At 43.1% G+C, this 20,000-nt stretch overlaps 2 protein-coding genes across 5 annotated transcripts; both read left to right on the top strand.

Annotated features, from left to right (window-relative positions):
* The first annotated feature begins 9,074 nt into the window (after positions 1-9,074).
* LOC310820481 (uncharacterized protein) lies at positions 9,075-13,010 on the top strand. Of its 2 annotated transcripts, none has more exons than XM_083692125.1 (6): positions 9,075-9,262; positions 9,439-9,523; positions 10,310-10,423; positions 10,550-10,663; positions 10,783-11,269; positions 11,697-13,010. In XM_083692125.1, coding segments are annotated over exons 1-6 (1,446 nt in total). In that variant the 5' UTR covers positions 9,075-9,261; the 3' UTR covers positions 12,342-13,010. The 2 variants fall into 2 exon arrangements, with proteins under 2 accessions (XP_083548251.1, XP_083548250.1); XM_083692124.1 differs by lacking the exon at positions 9,075-9,262 and adding an exon at positions 9,281-9,326.
* Positions 13,011-13,155: 145 nt separating this feature from the next.
* LOC310820478 (uncharacterized protein) lies at positions 13,156-19,670 on the top strand. 3 transcript variants are annotated; one of them, XM_083692115.1, is made up of 13 exons: positions 13,156-13,239; positions 13,612-14,073; positions 14,437-14,550; positions 14,826-14,939; positions 15,087-15,200; positions 15,626-15,739; positions 16,015-16,128; positions 16,276-16,389; positions 16,824-16,937; positions 17,079-17,192; positions 17,334-17,670; positions 17,917-18,253; positions 18,361-19,670. In XM_083692115.1, the coding sequence occupies exons 2-13, from the start codon at positions 14,039-14,041 to the stop codon at positions 18,732-18,734; spliced, it is 1,995 nt and encodes a 664-aa protein (XP_083548241.1). In that variant the 5' UTR covers positions 13,156-13,239; positions 13,612-14,038; the 3' UTR covers positions 18,735-19,670. The 3 variants fall into 3 exon arrangements, with proteins under 3 accessions (XP_083548241.1, XP_083548240.1, XP_083548242.1); XM_083692114.1 differs by having other exon boundaries at positions 13,156-14,073; XM_083692116.1 differs by lacking the exon at positions 15,087-15,200 and having other exon boundaries at positions 13,156-14,073.
* Positions 19,671-20,000: the final 330 nt, after the last annotated feature.

Genomic DNA, 20,000 nt, shown 5'->3' with positions numbered 1-20,000 from the left:
CCTCAGATATTCTCAGAGCGAAAATAAAAGTAAAATTGGAGATGATGGAACAGGGCCATATGCAAATAGAGTTGGAAATCCGTCATAGGGAGAGAATGAGTGAAATATTCATCTTGCATTGGTCCATCCTTTTGGTGTAACCACTAGCGGTGGGGGAAATGTGTCCCCAGATGTTGCCAGTCTAGGCCAGGCCAGGGTGGGGTATCCTGTCCCAACGTTCAGCTTCTAGTCAGGCTAATGAATGGAGCCTTTTATCTTTAACCGCACGTGAAGCAGAGGGGAGGGAAAGAACGTTAGCTTAGAGAGAGAGAGAGACAGAGAGAGAGAGGCCTGGGTGTCCACTGAGTTTTTTCCACTCACACACACTGACAGTGTACACACACACATAACACACACACACACACACACACACACACACACACACATACAGCTGCGAGTCACAGCAAAGCTAAGCCTACACCATCTGTGTTCACCAAGAGACGAAATACACACCTTACCAGCACACACATTGACTTTTCTTTAACATTGTGCAAACATCCATTAACGTGTGTGTTACAGCAGGTTGGAACAGCTATCTGACTCAGCTAGAGCGTTTGACTTTTACAGTGAAAACTCATTTCTGAGTGTTTTTTCCCCTATATGAAGTCTCCTTTTTCCTATTTAATGCCCCTATGTACAATACATCATATAAAAAACCTATGGAATTCCGATGAAACAGTCAAAGGGTATTGTAAAATGTGTTGTAACGATTGAACTGTCAAGCCTCAAAACCATTTTTTTTTTTTCAAAATCACACCAGAGCAAAAATATCCCAGACCTGGTTTAAAGCCACAGGAGACTTGCTGGGGACAGTAACGTGGCTGTGGCAGAGACAGGGTTAATCTAAGTCAGAAAAAAAACAAAGATGGGGGCACTTTCCACGCCCTTCCCTTTTTGATCCTGCAATCAAAAGATACAGTCATCATCACAAACCACGAACTTTCCGTGACTCCTGCCTCTTTCCTGTAAGCTCTTAGTGGTGGATCTCGTAGACGAGGGACATCGCAGCTCTGTCAATTAGGTGCAGTGTGGCTCGGCCTTACATTATACTAATTGGGTAACTTCCATGAAGTTATGGGTTTCACGGCAAGTTATGGGTTTCCACAATACCTTTGCATCTGCCTGCCAAACATTTACCATCATACTTTTGCCGTTTCGGTACTTTCTTGGTATAGACATTGGGGAATGATGTGAGGTACCCACAGGCGGAAATGATTGCTATAATCTTGTGTGAAGCCTCTCTGATTGTACAGTATTTGTTTACTGTCTAACTCCAAGTAGTCATTCTCCTCTGACTCACTTCTTTGGCATGACTTCCTTGTTCTTGCACACGTCTCCGTGTTTATCGATATATGCATCCATGTCTGTATTTACCTCCATGTTCCCACGTTGGTGTGTGTGTGTGTGTGTGTGTGTGTGTGTGTGTGTGTGTGTGTGTGTGTGTGTCTGATGTGTGTGTGTGTGCGCGGATGTGCTCTTTTGGCCTGCCTGTGTGATGGTATGTATTTATAGAGGTGGCATTTGAGGCCTGGGGGGGGTGGGGATAGGGGTGGGGTGGGGATGGGGGTGGCGGTGGGGGCGGTGGGGGGGCTTGTGGGGGGGGGGGGGGGGAGCAGCCACAGGGTGAACAGTTCAGATTGAAGGGTCTTCCAGATTATTCCAGACCCAAAGTGGCTCAAACAGTCAGGGGGTGGTAGAGGAGAGAGTTTGTGCCCAATCTGAAATGTGATTTACATTGGTTTTTGTTGTTCTCTTCCATCCCTTTCGTAACTAAACAATGGCCACAGACTCTGTTTGAAGTTTGAAACCTCCCTCATCCAGCAGGATGTTGTGGGCATGTTTGCTAACACCACAGTCCATGTGTGTGGGATGAAACCTCTTCAATTATCTGCCTGTTTCACTCTTTATCCGCGTGGCAGATGTCGACATGTAAACATGTGAATCACAATCGCAGGTTCTGCGAACTGTGTAGGCGCTTTGTAGAGCAGGACATTGTTGAGTTTTTGTGTAAAGTGTGTTTTCAGCTAGGTGTGGCTTTGGAGGATGAGTATTTATGTTTGTTTGTGTGTGTGTGTGTGTGCGCGCGCGCGTGTGTGTGTGTGTGTGTGTGTGTGTGTGTCTGTGTGTACAGTATGTGTATGCGCGTAAGTGTGTAACCTTGGTTAGGGCGTTGTACAGCAAGGGTGAATGAAACGTGTGTGTGTGGGGCGTACTTTGTAGATCCCGTGCCGGTGGCGTCCTGTCTCTTCCCTGGAGGTATGATCTCACCATCCCTCAGTTGAGTCACCGACGACGGGGCCACGACACGGAGGCAGCCTGTGAAACCAGCAACACTCTGGTGGCTGACTGACCAGGCTATACGCACACAGACTCACAGGAAAACTACTGGGCTGCAGTGTGCAGTTCAGTGCTAATGTGTCCAAGACCAATTTCCCTTGGGTGACAATAAAGGCTGTCTTATTGTACGAAGTTCATTTGGGTGTTGTTTGCTGAGGATTATTGCAGGTTGATTACATGTCATAGACTGGCCACTGGGGTTGGGGGGAGTGGGGGGAGTGGGGGGAGGGACATTTTTGTGTAGCAGAGGTAAAGGGGAGTTTTAGTCAACCTTACTAACGAATGGGAGAGCGTTTGTTTTGCAGTCAAATCGGGGTCAGGATTTTTGGAGCATGAATTTAACTCAATATTTCAATCGTTTCACTGATTTAATTGCGTCTGTGTTTTTTTTTTTTTTCAAGGACTAAGGGAAAATAGAGGGAAAGGGAAAAGGATCTTGACCACTCAATCACCCCACGTCATCTTTTCAGGACACCACACACACACACACACACACACACACACACACACACACACACACACACACACACACACACACACACACACCTGACCTAATCAGGTAGGAAAAACAACCCAGTCACTACTCAGCTGAAAATACCCTCTTCCCCCGCTGAGTGGATCTCACCTCCGCTCAGAGTAGGCTTTTAGTAAGAGAGGACGTCATGCCTGAACCGGGTCTCTTTAGGTGCAGAGCGGGCGGTTGTGTGTGTGCGTGTGTGTGTGTGAGTCACCCTGATACCAATGGCAAGGCAGGCTACAGCCTCGGCCCTCCCAGGCTCAAACAGCTGGTGATCAGATAGAGCGTGCATGGGCCTATATGCTGCGGTGTAAAGCGCCACCTCAGCACAAGGCACAGATGTGTACCTGGAGGGTTGTTCCCACAGATGACAACCTATGCGTCCGTTCCAGCGTTCGATATCATTCTGTGGTTATGACTCTGTACCTAAAGTTGCGTTCTGTAACTTTCATTCCCAGTCAAAAGTGCAGCCCTCACACTTTGCAAAAATGTAATTTCAAACACCTTGAGTTGCCATTGGGGAAATTAAATGTTTTTTCTTTTTTTTTTCTTTTTTTTATTGTAAGTACAAAATTAAATTTGACCTTTCAGGTCTGTGGAGACAGACTAGGCATATTATAGGAGTGGTAATAATAACATACCTGTGTGGAAAGATACCTGTGTTGAAACATACCTGTGTGGAAACATACCTGTATGTGACTCATAGGTTATTTTATCCATCATTCATCCATGATGTGAACAGCTATGACAAGCTGACACCTATCACGCTCAGGTATCATTCGTGTGAACTCTCCCACAGCGAACCTGTACATTCAGCTAATGTAATCCCTAATGTAATGTAATCCATTCAGCTAATGTACTGACTGTGTTTTAACTCTCATGTCCCCAAGCAAATGTTACAGAGTTATGTCACCGATACGCCCCCAGGTGTGTGTGTGTGTGTGTGTGTGTGTGTGTGTGTGTGTGTGTGTGTGTGTAGTTAACCAGGTTATGACCTCTGACCTCTCTGGGGTTGACTGTCATCCTGGCATAAACAACCAAAGCCCTTATGAAAACAAAATACTGCATTCATTGATTGTAGAACTTCCCCTCAAGGCGTCGGTGTGGCAGGTACATATTAGGTACATATTAACCGCAACCGGAGGAAAAACCCCAGTCGTCAGCAAGATAGAGAGATAAAACTGGCATCTGATTTGGTATTCAGATCCAACAGGAACTTTGTCAACCCTGTCACTGCTGCTGCTGCTGCTGCTGCCATTACAACACATCCAGAGTTAGTTTTTGTTTTGTATTATACGTAATATATATACGTATATAACACTTCTAAAATCAGCAGCCTCGCGTTAGGTAACAGTGGAAGAGGAAAAAATAGGCTACGTTTTCTTTTTCCATCATTGGATTTCTCTCCCCCGTTATCTTTGAATCTTTTTGTTTGCTTCTCTCATCCTCCCCCCCCCCTCCTCTACCTTTCCTCCCTCTCTCCTTTCATCCCTCTCTCCCTCTCTCTCCCTCTCACATATAGGGCTTCCTGCAGTGACCTCCCCTCCGTCTGCACTAGGCTGGTTTGAACCAGTCACGGCACTGACACCTTCACACAGGTGCTGTGTAACATAACCACTACCCCCAGACGTGAACGACAGGCATTGAAATACATTTTATAACCTCTGCTGTTGACTGTAAACATACCGACAAGGTATACAATATATAGCTGTGTAGCATGAGGTCCTTTCGTGATGTAAATGATCCACTAACTCAGACTACACTACACTTTATTTATAGTTGAGTCAAGGGGGAGTCAAGGGGGACGGGTAAGGGCATGTCAAGGCCCGGCTAAGCCAGGAATGGAAACGTGCAGCTGGGATGAGGACCAGGGCTGAGAGGGGTGGAGGTGGAGGTGGAGGTGGAGGTGATGGTAATGGTAATAGCCAACCCATATGTCACCTGGACCCAATGAAAGCTTAGTGATTTAGTGTCACAGGCGAAGTCGTCAGGTAGAGTGGTTCCTAGTTACGCCCTTGATCCACACAGAGATTTCAACCTGCCATCTCTTTCTGACTTGGAATGTGTGATATATATTCTAGGCCCAAAGGTCAATCTTTTAACATAACTATACACTATAAGCCTTTTTAGGGCAAACAAATAATAATGTGAGCATTGCAACTACATGTGTAGGCTTCATGACAGTGCAAAGACTCCAACTGAACTTTTTTATTTAGTTGATATCTCATGACCAACTGATGTGAGCATGTTATTCAAGTTCCATTTCATATCAGGCGCTGAAGCAGCCTACTATAGGTGAGAGACATGTCAAGACATGTCGAACTAAGGGCTGCTGAACAGGATCTCGGTGGCTGGTGGGGTGTGTGTGTGTGTGTGTGTGTGTGTGTGTGTCTGTCTGTGCGTGCGTGCGTGTGTCTGTGCGTGCGTGCGTGCGTGCGTGCGTGCGTGCGTGCGTGCGTGCGTGCGTGTGTGAGTGTACGTGCCTGTTGTGGGTTGTGGGTTGAAGAGTGGGAAGTTTTACCAGTCAGCGAAATCCCTCGGGACCCAAAAAAGCAATAAGTGTTAAGTGTTGCAGGCGTGTGGCGGGGCAGTCGTGCCAGGGCTGGATCAAACTGAATCTGACATGTTTAAAGAAAACAGGCAACTCTCGTGGCGGGTGAAACAGTTCTCCGACAAGAGGAGAAGAAAAAAATAAATTAAAAAAGGCGAAACACTGAGGACTCCGAGGTCTCCCAAGGCCCAGAGACGTGAGGAGAGAATGCGAGAATGCGAGAGAATGTGCGTGTTTTTTTTGTGTTTTTTGTTGTTGTTGTTGTTGTTGTTGTTGTTATCACGACCCACAAAAACTAATTAATAGCAGGAAAACAGGAGTTCGGAGAGAGGCACAATTACAGTTGCCATGGCAACATCAACAGATCCACCCACCACCATCCGGTGAGTAGGCGGGCTGGATCGGTACATAAAAACAAGACACGTAGAGGACATGATCACCGAAACACATGCAGGGTAACAGTCTCAAAGCACATTCCAAAGGGAGCAGCAATTAAATCATACAGTAGGGATTGGAGATATGGTCCCTGTCCCTTCAGTCCCTGAGTTGCACTCACTATGAATGTCATGTGGACTTGTGATGCTGAAAAATTAATTTGTTCATATAAAAAATGTGGCATGTCTCCAGTACATCCCTCAAATGTGATTTCAAGCCCTCTTATCTCTCTCTCTCTCGCTCGCTTTCTCTCTCCCATTTGCCCTTCTCTCAGTCTTTTCTCTTCCCCCTTTCTCCCTCTCTCCCCATCCTCCCCCTCTCTCGCCCACCTCTCCCTCTCTCCCCCACCTCTCCCTCTCTACCCCACCTCTCCCTCTCTCCCCCACCTCTCCCTCTCTACCCCACCTCTCCCTCTCTCCCCCACCTCTCCCTCTCTCCCCCACCTCTCCCTCTCTACCCCACCTCTTTCCCTCTGCTTTCTGTTTCACTATCCTTTCTCCGCCTGTTCTCTCTCCTTCTCCCTAACCAGTCTCTCTCCTCTCTCTCCCTTTCTTCTCTTTCATCTTTCTCCCTTTCCTCTCCCTCTCTCTAAGCAGTCTCTCTCATATCTCTCTCTCTCACTCCCTCTCCCTAACTAACCTCTCTCTCTCCTCTGCCTGTCCCTAACCAGCCTCTCTCCTCTCCTCTCCTCTCCTCTCCTCTCCTCTCCTCTCTCACTCTCATTCTCACTCTCTCTCCCTCTACCTAACCAACCCCCCCCCCCCCACCACCACCACCTCTCCCCCTCCACACTCTCTCACCCCCCCTCTCCCACCTCTCTGTAGTCTAAATTGGAGTCTCGGGGTGTTGCTGTAGACCTTGTTATGGTAAGAGGCTGAGCCCCAGGTGCTGTAGTACAGTCCAGTCAGTCAGTCAGTCATGGGACAGGATAAGCAGATGTGAGCCACATTCACAGTGGGTGGCTCTGGGATATGAACAGTCGAAGGGAGGCTAGTCTGGTTGTCTAACTCCACAACACAGTTCAGTGCAACACAATAAGAAATCATTGAAGTAGAATGACATGAGAATATTACAATGTATGGTCAGATACATGGAATGTAGTAGAGCAAATACATGGATTGTGGGACTTTCTCACCGTGTGTAGCAGAGTGGTACTTTGAAGTACAGTAGTGTGCACTGGTTAAAGGGGCATTCTGGGATTCAAACAATAACAAAGCATTTTATCTGGTAAACAGCTCAGGGATGGGGCTGGGGAAATGTAACCACTTTCAAATACATAGACGGAGCTATGGATGCAAGGACTGACCATCACTGAGATAAAAATTATAGTTCTAACCATGTTTTAAAGCTATAAATTGTTTGTTCAAAATTACATTGTTTACAAACAATGGAGTAAAACAATCTTATATTTTGGGCTCAGATGAGGTCCGACAGTTGAACTAAGAGGCATTTATTTGAAGTAACATTCTTCAAAAAAAAATATTTAACAGTAAAAAAAAAAAAAAAAAGAAGCCTACTCTGCATAAGAGAGAATGCAGCGTGGACCACATGCTGGTACACTTCCTTAACGCTGCTAGATTAATAAATCTCCCCTCTGATCAATGATGCCACTGAAGTCTTGCATCAAATCAGGCTTCATCTCTTTCATCTCGATGAAATGGACTGAATGTGTACACGGTGTCCCATAATGTAAAGATGAAGTTGATGGACTGAAATCCACCTATTATCATGAAGTGACCAGCTAAAAGGCATATCTGGGCAGAGCAGGAATGTACCAAAAAGGGCAATAAATGGATTATTTTCGCCAGTGAAATTGGTTTAAAAGATTGGAGACACGTGGACCACCAGTCCTTAGAGATTGAATTTACTACATGCTTATATTTTGGAGCACTGAGGCCTTCTTTCACATGATTTTGATTCTGATAGACTGAGTATAGAGCCCTATGGGTCTTATGCACCAGGATTGTATGGTCTGTGTGTGTGTGTGTGTGTGTGTGTGTGTGTGTGTGTGTGTGTGTGTGTGTGTGTGTGTGTGTGTGTGTGTGTGTGTGTGTCAGCACAGTAGAAGTCATTCACAAGACAGCAGTGGCAAGGTTAAACACCCCCAAGGACGGCAACAAAGAGGAGGTAAGGACAGAACCCTTCTCCCCCACTGTGTTCAGAAGTCACGTAGGACTATCCTGCTCCATGTAACAGCTCTGACAAACGTCAGCCCCCTCGCTCTGCTAATTAAATGGGCTCTTCTAGTTGTAGCACTCAGTAAATTGCCTGTGTGCGAGAGTGCGTGTGTGTGTGTGTGTGTGTGTGTGTGTGTGCGCGCGCGCGCATGTGTGTGTGTGCATGCGTGCGTGTGTGTGCGTGCGTGCGTGTGTGTGTGTGGGGGGGGAGAGAGAGAGAGAGAGAGAGAGAGAGAGGGAGAGAGAGAGAGAGTGAGGTGAAGAGCAAAGGGAACTGTCCATCAAGCAGAGAGAGCGAGTGAGGGAGAGAGGAGGTGAAACAAAGAGAGAGATGCGTAGGGGAGGAGAGAGTGAATGTCACAGCTCTGTGGTGATACAGAGGGTACATCTCCCTCCGTCCCTCCCTCTCTCCCACCCCTCCCTCCCTCCCTCCCTCCCTCCCTCCCTCCCTCGTGTACAGCACATTAGAGAGAGTATAACAGTGACGTTGCACACCGCGTCCCTCTGGCCAAATGTTCTTGCTCGACAGCCCCATCAATAACCATCTTTGAGAACAAGATGGAGGTGAAGATTGTGTAATGCTGAGGCCTCAGTGTCATTGTAGCAGGGTCACAGTGTTACTTCCACACCAGTGCAGGCTGGTGAAAATGGGAAGGACGGGCTCATTGTAATAGATGGAACGGAACGAGGAATGGTATCAAACATGCGTTTGATGCCATTGCTTATTCCGTTCCATCTATTACAATGAGCCCGTCCTCCCCATTTCTCCATCCACCAGCCTCCACTGTCCCACACCCAGGTAAACCACAATAACAACGCACCAGAGTATGTGATGAAGAGGGAGGTAGAGTAAGTTTTAAGAAACTACAAAATGTAGTATAACAGAATCGAATTCCAGTGAAATAAAGAAGAAAGTTGTCCTCCGATAAGTGTGGGTTTGTTGTTTGTTTTTTGGGGGTTTTTTTATTGAGTATAATAGAAAACAATTGAAATGAAATAAAGATTAAAGTTGTCCCCCAATGAGGAGGGGTGGAGGAGGGCCAATGAAAAAAGAGAGAAGGAAATGCATCACTCGTCACTACCCATCTTTGTACCCTGCCCTGTGCTTCCCAATAATTGAAACTGAAAGTATATCAGAGAAATGTAGAGAGGACTAATACAGCACTGACAAGAACAGGACTTCAGTCATTCCTCAACTCCAGATCAGTAAGTAATAACAAAGACTTAAGTTGCATGCAAAGGTACAGTCGTGTGTGTCAGAAACAACCAGGTATTGAATGTGATAGCTTTTTAATCAAAATGATCAAAATGACTACCATGCTGTGGTCGTGTAGAGAAATTAAATGCTGGCCATGTTTACATTCATACATGCTGATTTACAGTGAAACGTTACGCCACCCCGGAAAACCCCTCACACCTCACACCTCCAGCGAACCTGGAAGGAGGACTCAACACCGCTGGTACAAGGTGAAAACAAAAGGAACATAAACAAACACTTATATAGCTTCAAACATGTGTGTAAACTCCCATGGTGATGTCACAGAGAGTGTCAGTGGCCTTGCTTGCCATCCAAAGTTATGTCTATGCATTTGAGAGTGCTAACATTTCTTTAACCCTATCCATTTAGCAGGGCTGACTGTGGTTGGATTTCGAATTACAGATTGTGGCTTTAACTGTGAAAACACAGTGGCTTTTATGAAACACAGTGTCATGCAGGAGAGGGAGGGGTCTCCTGATCCCAGTTGTTGTGAGTGTATGAAAAACAGCCTAGTCTCCAGCCTAGTCCTGGGGGATCATTTCTGCAGACCAAGGAATACATTCTGTGTGTACGTATTATCTAGCTATACCAGTTTATGGAAAAAAACGAAAATATGTTACCTGAGAGTTACATGAATTACAAGATACATTACTGAGAGTTATGTCAATTATGACTTGCCTGGTTACGCAGTATTAGCCGTTCATTTTCAGGGGTTAAGGTAAGGGTAAGTTGTCAGGGGAAGGCATTATCAAACATTAGCATTACCAACAACAATTAGTAACAAAAATAAAAAAAGTCCCAAGCGTGATTCGAACCAGCGATGTTTAGGTTGCAAATCAGGCTGTTAATTTGGAGACTGGGTTGATAGTGAATTCTCAAAGTAACCAGTGTGAAATGCTGTGAGATGTTTCATTGTTGATGAAATAATGTTTAAAATCTTGCAGTTATAAGACAACATTTGTTAGAGATTAACAACATTCTTGAATGAATCGTAGTGTCGTGCAGGAGAGGGAGGGGTCTCCTGCTCCCAGCTGTCTGACTATGAAAAGCGACTGGTCAATGGATATACCAACACACTTTAAAGGAGGAGTCAGTCTCCATGGCCCCAGGTGAGTGTATAAAAAAACGGATTTGTCTAAGTAGCCAGTGTGTACTGCTGTGAGATGTTTCATTGTTGATGAAATAATATTTAAAACCTTGCATAAGATTTCTTAACATTTCTTTGAAAATAATAGTGTCAAACAAGAGAGGGAGGTGTCTTCGACTCCTAGTGGTCTCAGTCTGAAGAGTGATTCTTCAATGTATCAGCCAATAAACTTTAAAAGAGAAGACTGTCCCTCTGACCTAAGGTGAGTTTGTTGAAAACAGCAACTTATATTGATATACTGTGATCTGAGAGAGTGTATGTGGAAGGTTTTACATATTAGACAACTAAGATTCTCTCTCATCTCCAACTCTGCGTCTGCAGTGAGTTCTGTGCCAGTCTGCTGACTGAGGAACAGTTCAGATGCTCCGTGTGTACAGAGGTGCTGAAGGACCCAGTCTCCATTCCCTGCGGACACAATTACTGCAAACAGTGCATCAGTATATACTGGACAAAGCCCGGCTCTGCAGGAGACTATGTGTGCCCCCAGTGTAGTAAGAGCTTCAGAACCCGACCGGCACTCAACACTAACGCAGCCTTGACTATGGTGCTCCAGGCTCTCCATCAGGCAGGCTTCAGTCCTGCCATCCCTGCTCAGAACTATGCGGGGCCTCGGGACGTGGCCTGTGATTTTTGCTCTGGCCAGAAGCTCAAAGCGGTGAAGACCTGTCTGACCTGCACGGTCTCCTACTGTGAGAGCCACGTCAGACAACATTACACTGTCCCAGCACTCCGTGGACACAACTTATGCGAGGTCTCTGGAAATGGGGGACATAAAAGCAGCAATTTTACATTAAAGAGAATCAAAGAGGTAATGTTATTAGCAATATGTTATTTGAATTCAAACCTTCCCTCAGGTTTCCAGCAGCTTCTGGTTGTTTTAGCATCCTCAATGATTTCCAATGCTGTCGATGCTAAGCCTAACAAAGATACCTAAACACCTTAAAGATGCTTTGATCCAACCTCTATCATGACAATATTACTTTACAACAACGCCTTCGTAAAAACTTTATAAAGTCTTCACACAGTAGACACATCACAAAGATCTTACTACAATAATAACAAATCCTTATATCTGATTATTTGACAAATGTACCATAATTATTTTCCTACTTTTCATATAGCATGACATTTGCTTATAAATGATTTGCCTTTGCAGTGCTATTTTTTTGTAAGTAGGAGCGATGTGGATTACAATAACACTAACTGCAATGCAAGTTAAATGTGTATATTTTTAGGAGAGTGAGTCTGAAGACGAGGATGGACAGAGTGCCTGTAAAAAGATGAAGATGGAAGTCAAAGAGGAAGAAGATTCTGATGAGAGGATTTCTGAATGGCAGAAGAGAACCAGCGAGCTAAAGCAGGACAACATCTCCAAGTTGAATTCAGACGTGGAACAAGAGAACTCTCAACTCAAAGATGATACAAGTGGACAGAATATTGAACTTAAACAAAATAAGGCAACCATTGAGCAAGCAACTAGGGACACTAACACTGCAGATCCGAAGGAGACTGTTGAAGGAAATCCAAAGAGTATCACAGCTGGTCAGTGTCAAGAAAAGAAGATCACGTTACCTATAACTGGACATCACCCTTCAGTATTCTCATGGGCAGATGAGGAGGATGACCATTTTGATATTTATGATGATGATGATGATGATGATGATGATGATGATGATGAGGAGGAGGATGACGATTCTGATATTAGTGATGATGATGATGATGATGATGATGATGATGATGAGGAGGAGGAGGAGGAAGAGGAGGAGGATGACGATTTTGATATTAATGATGATGATGATGATGATGATGAGGAGGAGGAGGATGAGGAGGATAATTATTATAATGACATTGAATTTGACAATTATGAGGAGGATTACTAAGAGGGGAATGAGGATTATGGAGAGGGACCAGATTCAGAGGAAGATGAAATGTTTTAAATATAGTTCATATCCAATCCTGGTTGAACTATGAAAATGTTCATTTTTGTATATTTGTAAAAGTAAATATGTTTACGAGACACTGAACTTTTGCAGGGGAAACTACTTTGAAATTCAAATTCGTCTGTTGAAATGAGAACATGAATATTAGGGATGCTAAGAGTTGTGGAACTTCAACCGTTTTACAACCCCGGCCCTGTGTCTATCTCAAAGCCCTGTGTCTGTCTCAAAGCCTAGTGTCTATCTCAAAGCCCTGTGTCTATCTCAAAGCCTAGTGTCATCAAAAGCAAGAAGTTGATGGATTTTTGGGACCATGCACTGAAGAGAGTTTATAATGAGATGTACTATGCAGTTGCATAGTTACTTTAATCCATTGATGTGGCGTTTACGTTGGCCTTGACATTCCTAATTGGAACGTTACATGCAAAGCCTCTATTTTATGGGGTGTCAAATTGTGATACTGGGATCCAAAGTTCTTCCAGACTACTACCGCAAGCTGCACCTTCTGCTGATGTACTCATTTAGAATTATTCTTTGCATATACTGGATAAACATATTATTCATTATTTTTATGATCTAAAACTGTATTGAATAAATCAAACATGTATTTTTCGTGTTGGGTTCTTTTTTTATTTATTTGTAATGACAATTTTAAAGGAGGGGTGAAGGAGGGCCAATGGGAAAATGAATAAAGAATAATGCATCACTAGTCACTAGCTATGTGCTACCCTGCCCCATGTTTACCCAGAATGGAAACTGAACGTGTTGAACACATTAGAGGAATGCCATGAGAAGAAGTTCTATTCTCTCAGAATTTAAATTATTTGTCAACTGAAGATCAGTAAGTAAGAAAAAAGACTTGAATGGAAAGGTATTGTGTTGGAAAGAATCAGGTAGTTAATGTAATCATAGCACTTTAATGACCAAGCATATCAAAATGGCTGTGCTATGCTAATGCTAATGGTATTCTAATGGCTATACTGTAGCCTAAAGAAATTAAACGTTCTGAGAGTTGCATCCGCTTAAAAGAAAATCAAGTAAATTGTATTAATAAGTTAAGAAATACATACATTCATTATTAATTATACTAAATTGACTATACTTATCACATTAATTAACTGTTATATATACCTACAAAGAAAGAGTGAAGATGAAAGTGTTCTGTCTGTGATTGAATGTGTTTGTGTGGTGTGCACTGTAACATGTACTCCAGTGCCAGGCTCTCAGGACCACTCTGCACTCTAAGCCACTAACTTCTATTGACACAAGAGGCTAACTACTAGCCTAACATTCAAGAGCCTAACTACTAGCCTACCACTCAAGAGGCTAACTACTAGCCCACCACTGAAGAGACTAACTACTAGCCTACCACTCAAGAGGCTAACTACTAGCCCACCACTGAAGAGGCTAACTACTAGCCTACCACTCAAGAGACTAACTACTAGCCTACCACTCAAGAGACTAACTACTAGCCTACCACTCAAGAGACTAACTACTAGCCTACCACTCAAGAGACTAACTACTAGCCTACCACTCAAGAGGCTAACTACTAGCCCACTACTCAAGAGGCTAACTACTAGCCTACCACTCAAGAGGCTAACTGTTCCCAGTCGTGAGTCAGTTGGAAGAGTGACAGTTCAATGGATGGACGGCCATGGAATTTCCTTGGTCCAAGGTGAGAACACCTTGATATTGTCCAAGTCTCTTAAAATATTGTGTGCCAACATTAGATTTTTATCAACGATTTCCATAATTGTGTATGCGTACTGTAGCATGGACACCACTCTGCATAACTTACTTATGTAGGATAAATACACGGTTTGTTATTTTCAGGATGAAGGATGCAGAGCCTTTAAGTTAAGGATTTATTAACTGTCAGCTATATCTATTATACTTTTATTCGATTCATTTAAGTTATTGGCACACAAAGTTAAGAAACATAAGAAAAACATGATCATTTGAAAATATATGTGCATGTCTATGACAAAGCACTACATAAATGTGTTATTATTTGTTATTGTCTGTGTATGAAACATAGTATCAAGCGGGAGAGAGATTGGTCTCCTGCTCCCAGCGGTGTGTCTTTGAGGAGTGACAGGTCAAAGGATATACCGTTAAACTTTAAAGGAGGAGTCCGGCCCTCTGGCCCAAGGTGAGTGTATAGAAACAGCTTCTCAGAGCAGCAAGCCATAGTGTGTGCACTGCTATGAGATCATTAATAATTGGTGAAATATAGTTTTACCACCTTGTTGAAAAACAATATATTTAACCCTCTAGACCCCACCGACAGCCATTCTATACACTCAATAACAGTAAGAACAATAAAAAAAACAAAAAACATGATCATTTGAAAATATATGTGCATGTCTATGACAAAGTACTACATAAATGTGTTATTATTTGTTATTATCTGTGTATGAAACATAGGATCAAGCGGGAGAGAGATTCGTCTCCTGCTCCCAGCGGTGTGTCTATGAGGAGTGACAGGTCAAAGGATATACCGTTAAACTTTAAAGGAGGAGTCCGGCCCTCTGGCCCAAGGTGAGTGGACAGAAACAGCTTTTGAGCAGCAAGCCATAGTGTGTGCACTGCTGTGAGATATTTTAAGATTGAAATGAAATAATATTTAACCCCTTTGTTGAAAAACTAATTATTTAAGGTTAACAGTGTTTTTGTATTATATCATAGTATCAAGCAGAAGAGAGATTGGTCTCCTGCTCCCAGCGGTGTGTCTTTGAGGAGTGACAGGTCAAAGGATATACCATTAGACTTTAAAGGAGGAGTCCGGCCCTCTGGCCCAAGGTGAGTGTATAGAAACAGCTTCTCAGAGCAGCAAGCCATAGTGTGTGCACTGCTGTGAGATCATTAATAATTGGTGAAATATAGTTTTACCACCTTGTTGAAAAACAAAGTATTTAAGCTTAATAGCATTTTCATATTCAAGCATAGTATCAAGCATAACTTACTTATGAAAACAGTTTGGATCATGACATAGTATAAAGATATACTCTTATTTAGTTATTGTCAGGATGAAGGATGCAGAGCCTTTCAGTTAGGGATTTATTAACTGTCAGCTATATCTATTACACTTTAGTTTGATTCATTTAGTTATTGGCACACTCAAGAACAGTAAGTCATTTGTTTTAAAACATGATAGTTGGAATACATGTGTGCAATGCACTACATAAATGTGTTATTATTTGTTATTGTCTGTGTATGAAACATAGTATCAAGCAGAAGAGAGATTGGTCTCCTGCTCCCAGCGGTGTGTCTATGAGGAGTGACAGGTCAAAGGATATACCGTTAAACTTTAAAGGAGGAGTCCGGCCCTCTGGCCCAAGGTGAGTGTATAGAAACAGCTTCTCAGAGCAGCAAGCCATAGTGTGTGCACTGCTATGAGATCATTAATAATTGGTGAAATATAGTTTTACCACCTTGTTGAAAAACAATATATTTAACCCTCTAGACCCCACCGACAGCCATTCTATACACTCAATAACAGTAAGAACAATAAAAAAAACAAAAAACATGATCATTTGAAAATATATGTGCATGTCTATGACAAAGTACTACATAAATGTGTTATTATTTGTTATTATCTGTGTATGAAACATAGTATCAAGCGGGAGAGAGATTGGTCTCCTGCTCCCAGCGGTGTGTCTATGAGGAGTGACAGGTCAAAGGACATACCGTTAAACTTTAAAGGAGGAGTCCGGCCCTCTGGCCCAAGGTGAGTGGACAGAAACAGCTTTTGAGCAGCAAGCCATAGTGTGTGCACTGCTGTGAGATATTTTAAGATTGAAATGAAATAATATTTAACCCCTTTGTTGAAAAACTAATTATTTAAGGTTAACAGTGTTTTTGTATTATATCATAGTATCAATCGGAAGAGAGATTGGTCTCCTGCTCCCAGTGGTGTGTCTTTGAGGAGTGACAGGTCAAAGGATATACCGTTAAACTTTAAAGGAGGAGTCCGGCCCTCTGGCCCAAGGTGAGTGTATAGAAACAGCTTCTCAGAGCAGCAAGCCATAGTGTGTGCACTGCTATGAGATCATTAATAATTGATCATTAATAATTGGTGAAATATAGTTTTACCACTTTACCAAAAAGTATTTAAGCTTAATAGCATTTTCATATTCAAGCATAGTATCAAGCATAACTTACTTATGAAAACAGTTTGGATCATGACATAGTATAAAGAAATACTTTTATTTAGTTATTGTCAGGATGAAGGATGCAGAGCCTTTCAGTTAGGGATTTATTAACTGTCAGCTATATCTATTATACTTTTGTTTGATTCATTTAGTTATTGGCACACTCAAGAACAGTAAGTCATTTGTTTTAAAACATGGTAGTTGGAATACATGTGTGCAATGCACTACATAAATGTGTTATTATTTGTTATTGTCTGTATATGAATCATAGTATCAAGCGGAAGAGAGATTGGTCTCCTGCTCCCAGTGGTGTGTCTTTGAGGAGTGACAGGTCAAAGGATATACCGTTAAACTTTAAAGGAGGAGTCCGGCCCTCTGGCCCAAGGTGAGTGGACAGAAACAGCTTCTCAGAGCAGCAAGCCATAGTGTGTGCACTGCTGTGAGATATTGAAATGAAATAATATTTAACGTCTTTGTTGAAAAACTAATTATTTAAGGTTAACAGTGTTTTTGTATTATATCATAGTATCAAGCAGAAGAGAGATTGGTCTCCTGCTCCCAGCGGTGTGTCTATGAGGAGTGACAGGTCAAAGGACATACCGTTAAACTTTAAAGGAGGAGTCCGGCCCTCTGGCCCAAGGTGAATGTAAACAGTAGAAATAGATATTTCAGAGCAGCAAGCCATAGTGTGTGCACTGCTACAGCATGAGATCATTAATAACTGGTGAAATATAGTTGGAAAAGGTATTTAAGCTTAACAGCATTTTGTATTCAATCATAGTATCAGGCAGGAGAGAGGGGAGTCTCCTGCTCCCACCTTTCTGTCCATGAGGAGTGGCTGGTCAGCTGATACACCGTTCAACTTTCAACGAGGAGTCTCCTCCAGTCCTGTCCGTCCTGCCCATGGCCACGCTGGACCCGGGGATGTTGCCTGTGATATCTGCTCAGGCCGAGCGGTGAAGACCTGTCTGACCTGTGATGCCTCCTACTGTGAGAGGCACGTCAGGGAGCACTACACTGTTCCAGAACTGCTGAGACACACCTTATCAGAGGCCTCTCGATATGGGAGACACGACAGAGGTGGTGGTAGCACTGTTACATCACAGGGTATTCCAGAGGTAACATTCGTAACATGTTATTTAAAATAAAACGTCAATTGTTTGATATATTGGTGGTCCCGCTTTAAACGCTTTAAACGAAGCCTTCAGAACTTATAAAGCTGGTGATGGTTCAAGCAGATGGTTCATAAATGATTTAAAACATTGTCTGGATGGATCTACTATAGGTAACAAGGTTGGAAAAACAGACATACAGCAAGTTTAAAAATTAGGAACTAATCTTTTAAATGCATGTCATATCCAAAGGACAGGCGTGTGACTTGGGAAGAGAGGCCGAATGCCCCTAAAAAGCAGAGGAGAGGAGATCGGGAGGACTCTCGGAAGGAAACGTCTAAACGACAGAAGGAGAGCATTCGTAGGTTGGAGAGGAAGCTGGAGAAGAAGAACTCAAAGCTCATGAACGTCTCAAAGTTAAAATTGAACCTGGAACAAGAGAATTTGAAGTTCAAATATGACATAAGTGATCTCAATAGAAAGAACGGTGAGCTTGAACAAAGGGCAACGATTGAGAAAATATTGAGAGACTACCACACCACAGAGGCAAAGAGAACCGGGAGGAGTGGGTTGAAGAAAACCAGAGCTGGTCAGTATCACAAATGAAATAATCATCTAGAATAAACTAATAGTCTGATGTGTTGGAGACAACATGATGTGTTTCAACATGTTCTGTTTTTATTTCCTTTCCTTCAGTATCTTGGAGGGAGAGGAGGGATTATGAGGACAAAGAGGAGGAACAGGATTCTGGAGAGGAGAGCGATGATGATGGGAAGAGTGAGGATGATGAGGGGAGGAGTGAGGATGATGAGAGGAGTGAGGATGAAGATGAGAGGAGTGAGGATGATGAGAGGAGTGAGGGTGATGAGGGGAGGAGTGAGGATGATGAGAGGAGTGAGGATGAAGATGAGAGGAGTGAGGATGATGAGAGGAGTGAGGATGATGATGAGAGGAGTGAGGATGATGAGGGGAGGAGTGAGGATGAAGATGAGAGGAGTGAGGATGATGAGAGGAGTGAGGATGACTATCAGGACGATCAAGATGATCATTATGATGATGATTATTATTAGGAGGCAAATGAGGATAATGCAGAGGTCAGCATTTGGAGTAAGATACATAATGTGTTACATACAAAAAACAGTATACGTTGTTACTAGGCATTAGGAAGTAGAGTATGGGCATATAACAGGATTCAACACATATACACAATGGAATGACCATGGGCCTCATCCATCAGCATGTTCATAATTAGGCCTAATTCATATATTTGTTTTTATGAAATACGCATGCCAAAACCTACACAAGATTCATGAAATCTACAGTACCAGTCAAAAGAATTCAGTTCTCCGACCGAGTCTCAAACTTGCGACCACTGACTTGCCAACACATGTGACCGTCTCCTCAAATACCCGATGTTAACCAGCTACGCAGCACGGGTGGGGAACTTGAGGGGCGTGTTTACCATGTCAACTCAGTTACTCTAGTTTGTATATGTAGCTCTAGTTTGGATGTATATGTAGCTCTAGTTTGGATGTATATGTAGCTCTAGCTTGGATGTATATGTAGCTCTAGCTTGGATGTATATGTAGCTCTAGTTTGGATGTATATGTAGCTCTAGCTTGGATGTATATGTAGCTCTAGCTTGGATGTATATGTAGCTCTAGTTTGGATGTATATGTAGCTCTAGCTTGGATGTATATGTAGCTCTAGTTTGGATGTATATGTAGCTCTAGTTTGGATGTAATGCCCAATTGAATCAATGGATGAACAAAGCCCAATGTGTAGGAACCATGTGCTCAATAGTAGGAACGTTATATTAAACCTACATTTTATGTTTTCTATGCTATGCGATGTCATATTATGTTGATATTAAGTCCAGACTGGTACAAACTTTAATTGCTATGTATTTCTTACATATGGTATTAGGTGTTTATTTTTTATTCACTTTCACGACAAAGCTACAAATGTAAAAGTTTCATTGGAAATAAATGTTTGGAAGTAATTGAGTCAACTCAACGCTTTTCAATCAAGTTTGAGGTTTAAACTGAGAGTGTTGGAGGCAGAGTCATCAGTGGAGTGACAGTCTGCAGAGTCCCTAGAGTGGTAAGAATATCGTAGGGGAGAGATAATTAGCCAGCCACACACACACACACACACACACGCCTTAATTACTACACGTGCAAGTGCATGACCTTGGAGGTCCATCTCTAAGACCCATCCTCGCTCTGTGGATGTCCCAGAGACGACTCCCTGGTCCTGGGGAGAATCCCCGCTCCCCCCCACCTTCCCTGACCTGTCCTATCCTGTCGCCGAGCTCAGGTAGGTAACTTCGATGG

This window comes from Argentina silus, assembly GCF_951799395.1.
Source record: "Argentina silus genome assembly, chromosome: 20".
NCBI lineage: Eukaryota > Metazoa > Chordata > Actinopteri > Argentiniformes > Argentinidae > Argentina > Argentina silus.
This window is presented reverse-complemented; position numbering and strand designations above follow the sequence as displayed.

Bases quoted from the DNA above. Each gene is read 5' to 3' on its own strand.
- LOC310820481 (XM_083692124.1), top strand. From the start codon at position 9,290: ATGCAAAGGTACAGTCGTGTGTGTCAGAAACAACCAG. The intron at 9,327-9,438 runs GTATTGAATGTG...GCTGATTTACAG, and splicing joins TGTGTGTCAGAAACAACCAG to TGAAACGTTACGCCACCCCG. The intron at 10,424-10,549 runs GTGAGTGTATAA...TGAAAATAATAG, and splicing joins GTCAGTCTCCATGGCCCCAG to TGTCAAACAAGAGAGGGAGG.
- LOC310820478 (XM_083692115.1), top strand. From the start codon at position 14,039: ATGGATGGACGGCCATGGAATTTCCTTGGTCCAAG. The intron at 17,193-17,333 runs GTGAATGTAAAC...ATTCAATCATAG, and splicing joins GTCCGGCCCTCTGGCCCAAG to TATCAGGCAGGAGAGAGGGG. The intron at 17,671-17,916 runs GTAACATTCGTA...TCATATCCAAAG, and splicing joins CATCACAGGGTATTCCAGAG to GACAGGCGTGTGACTTGGGA.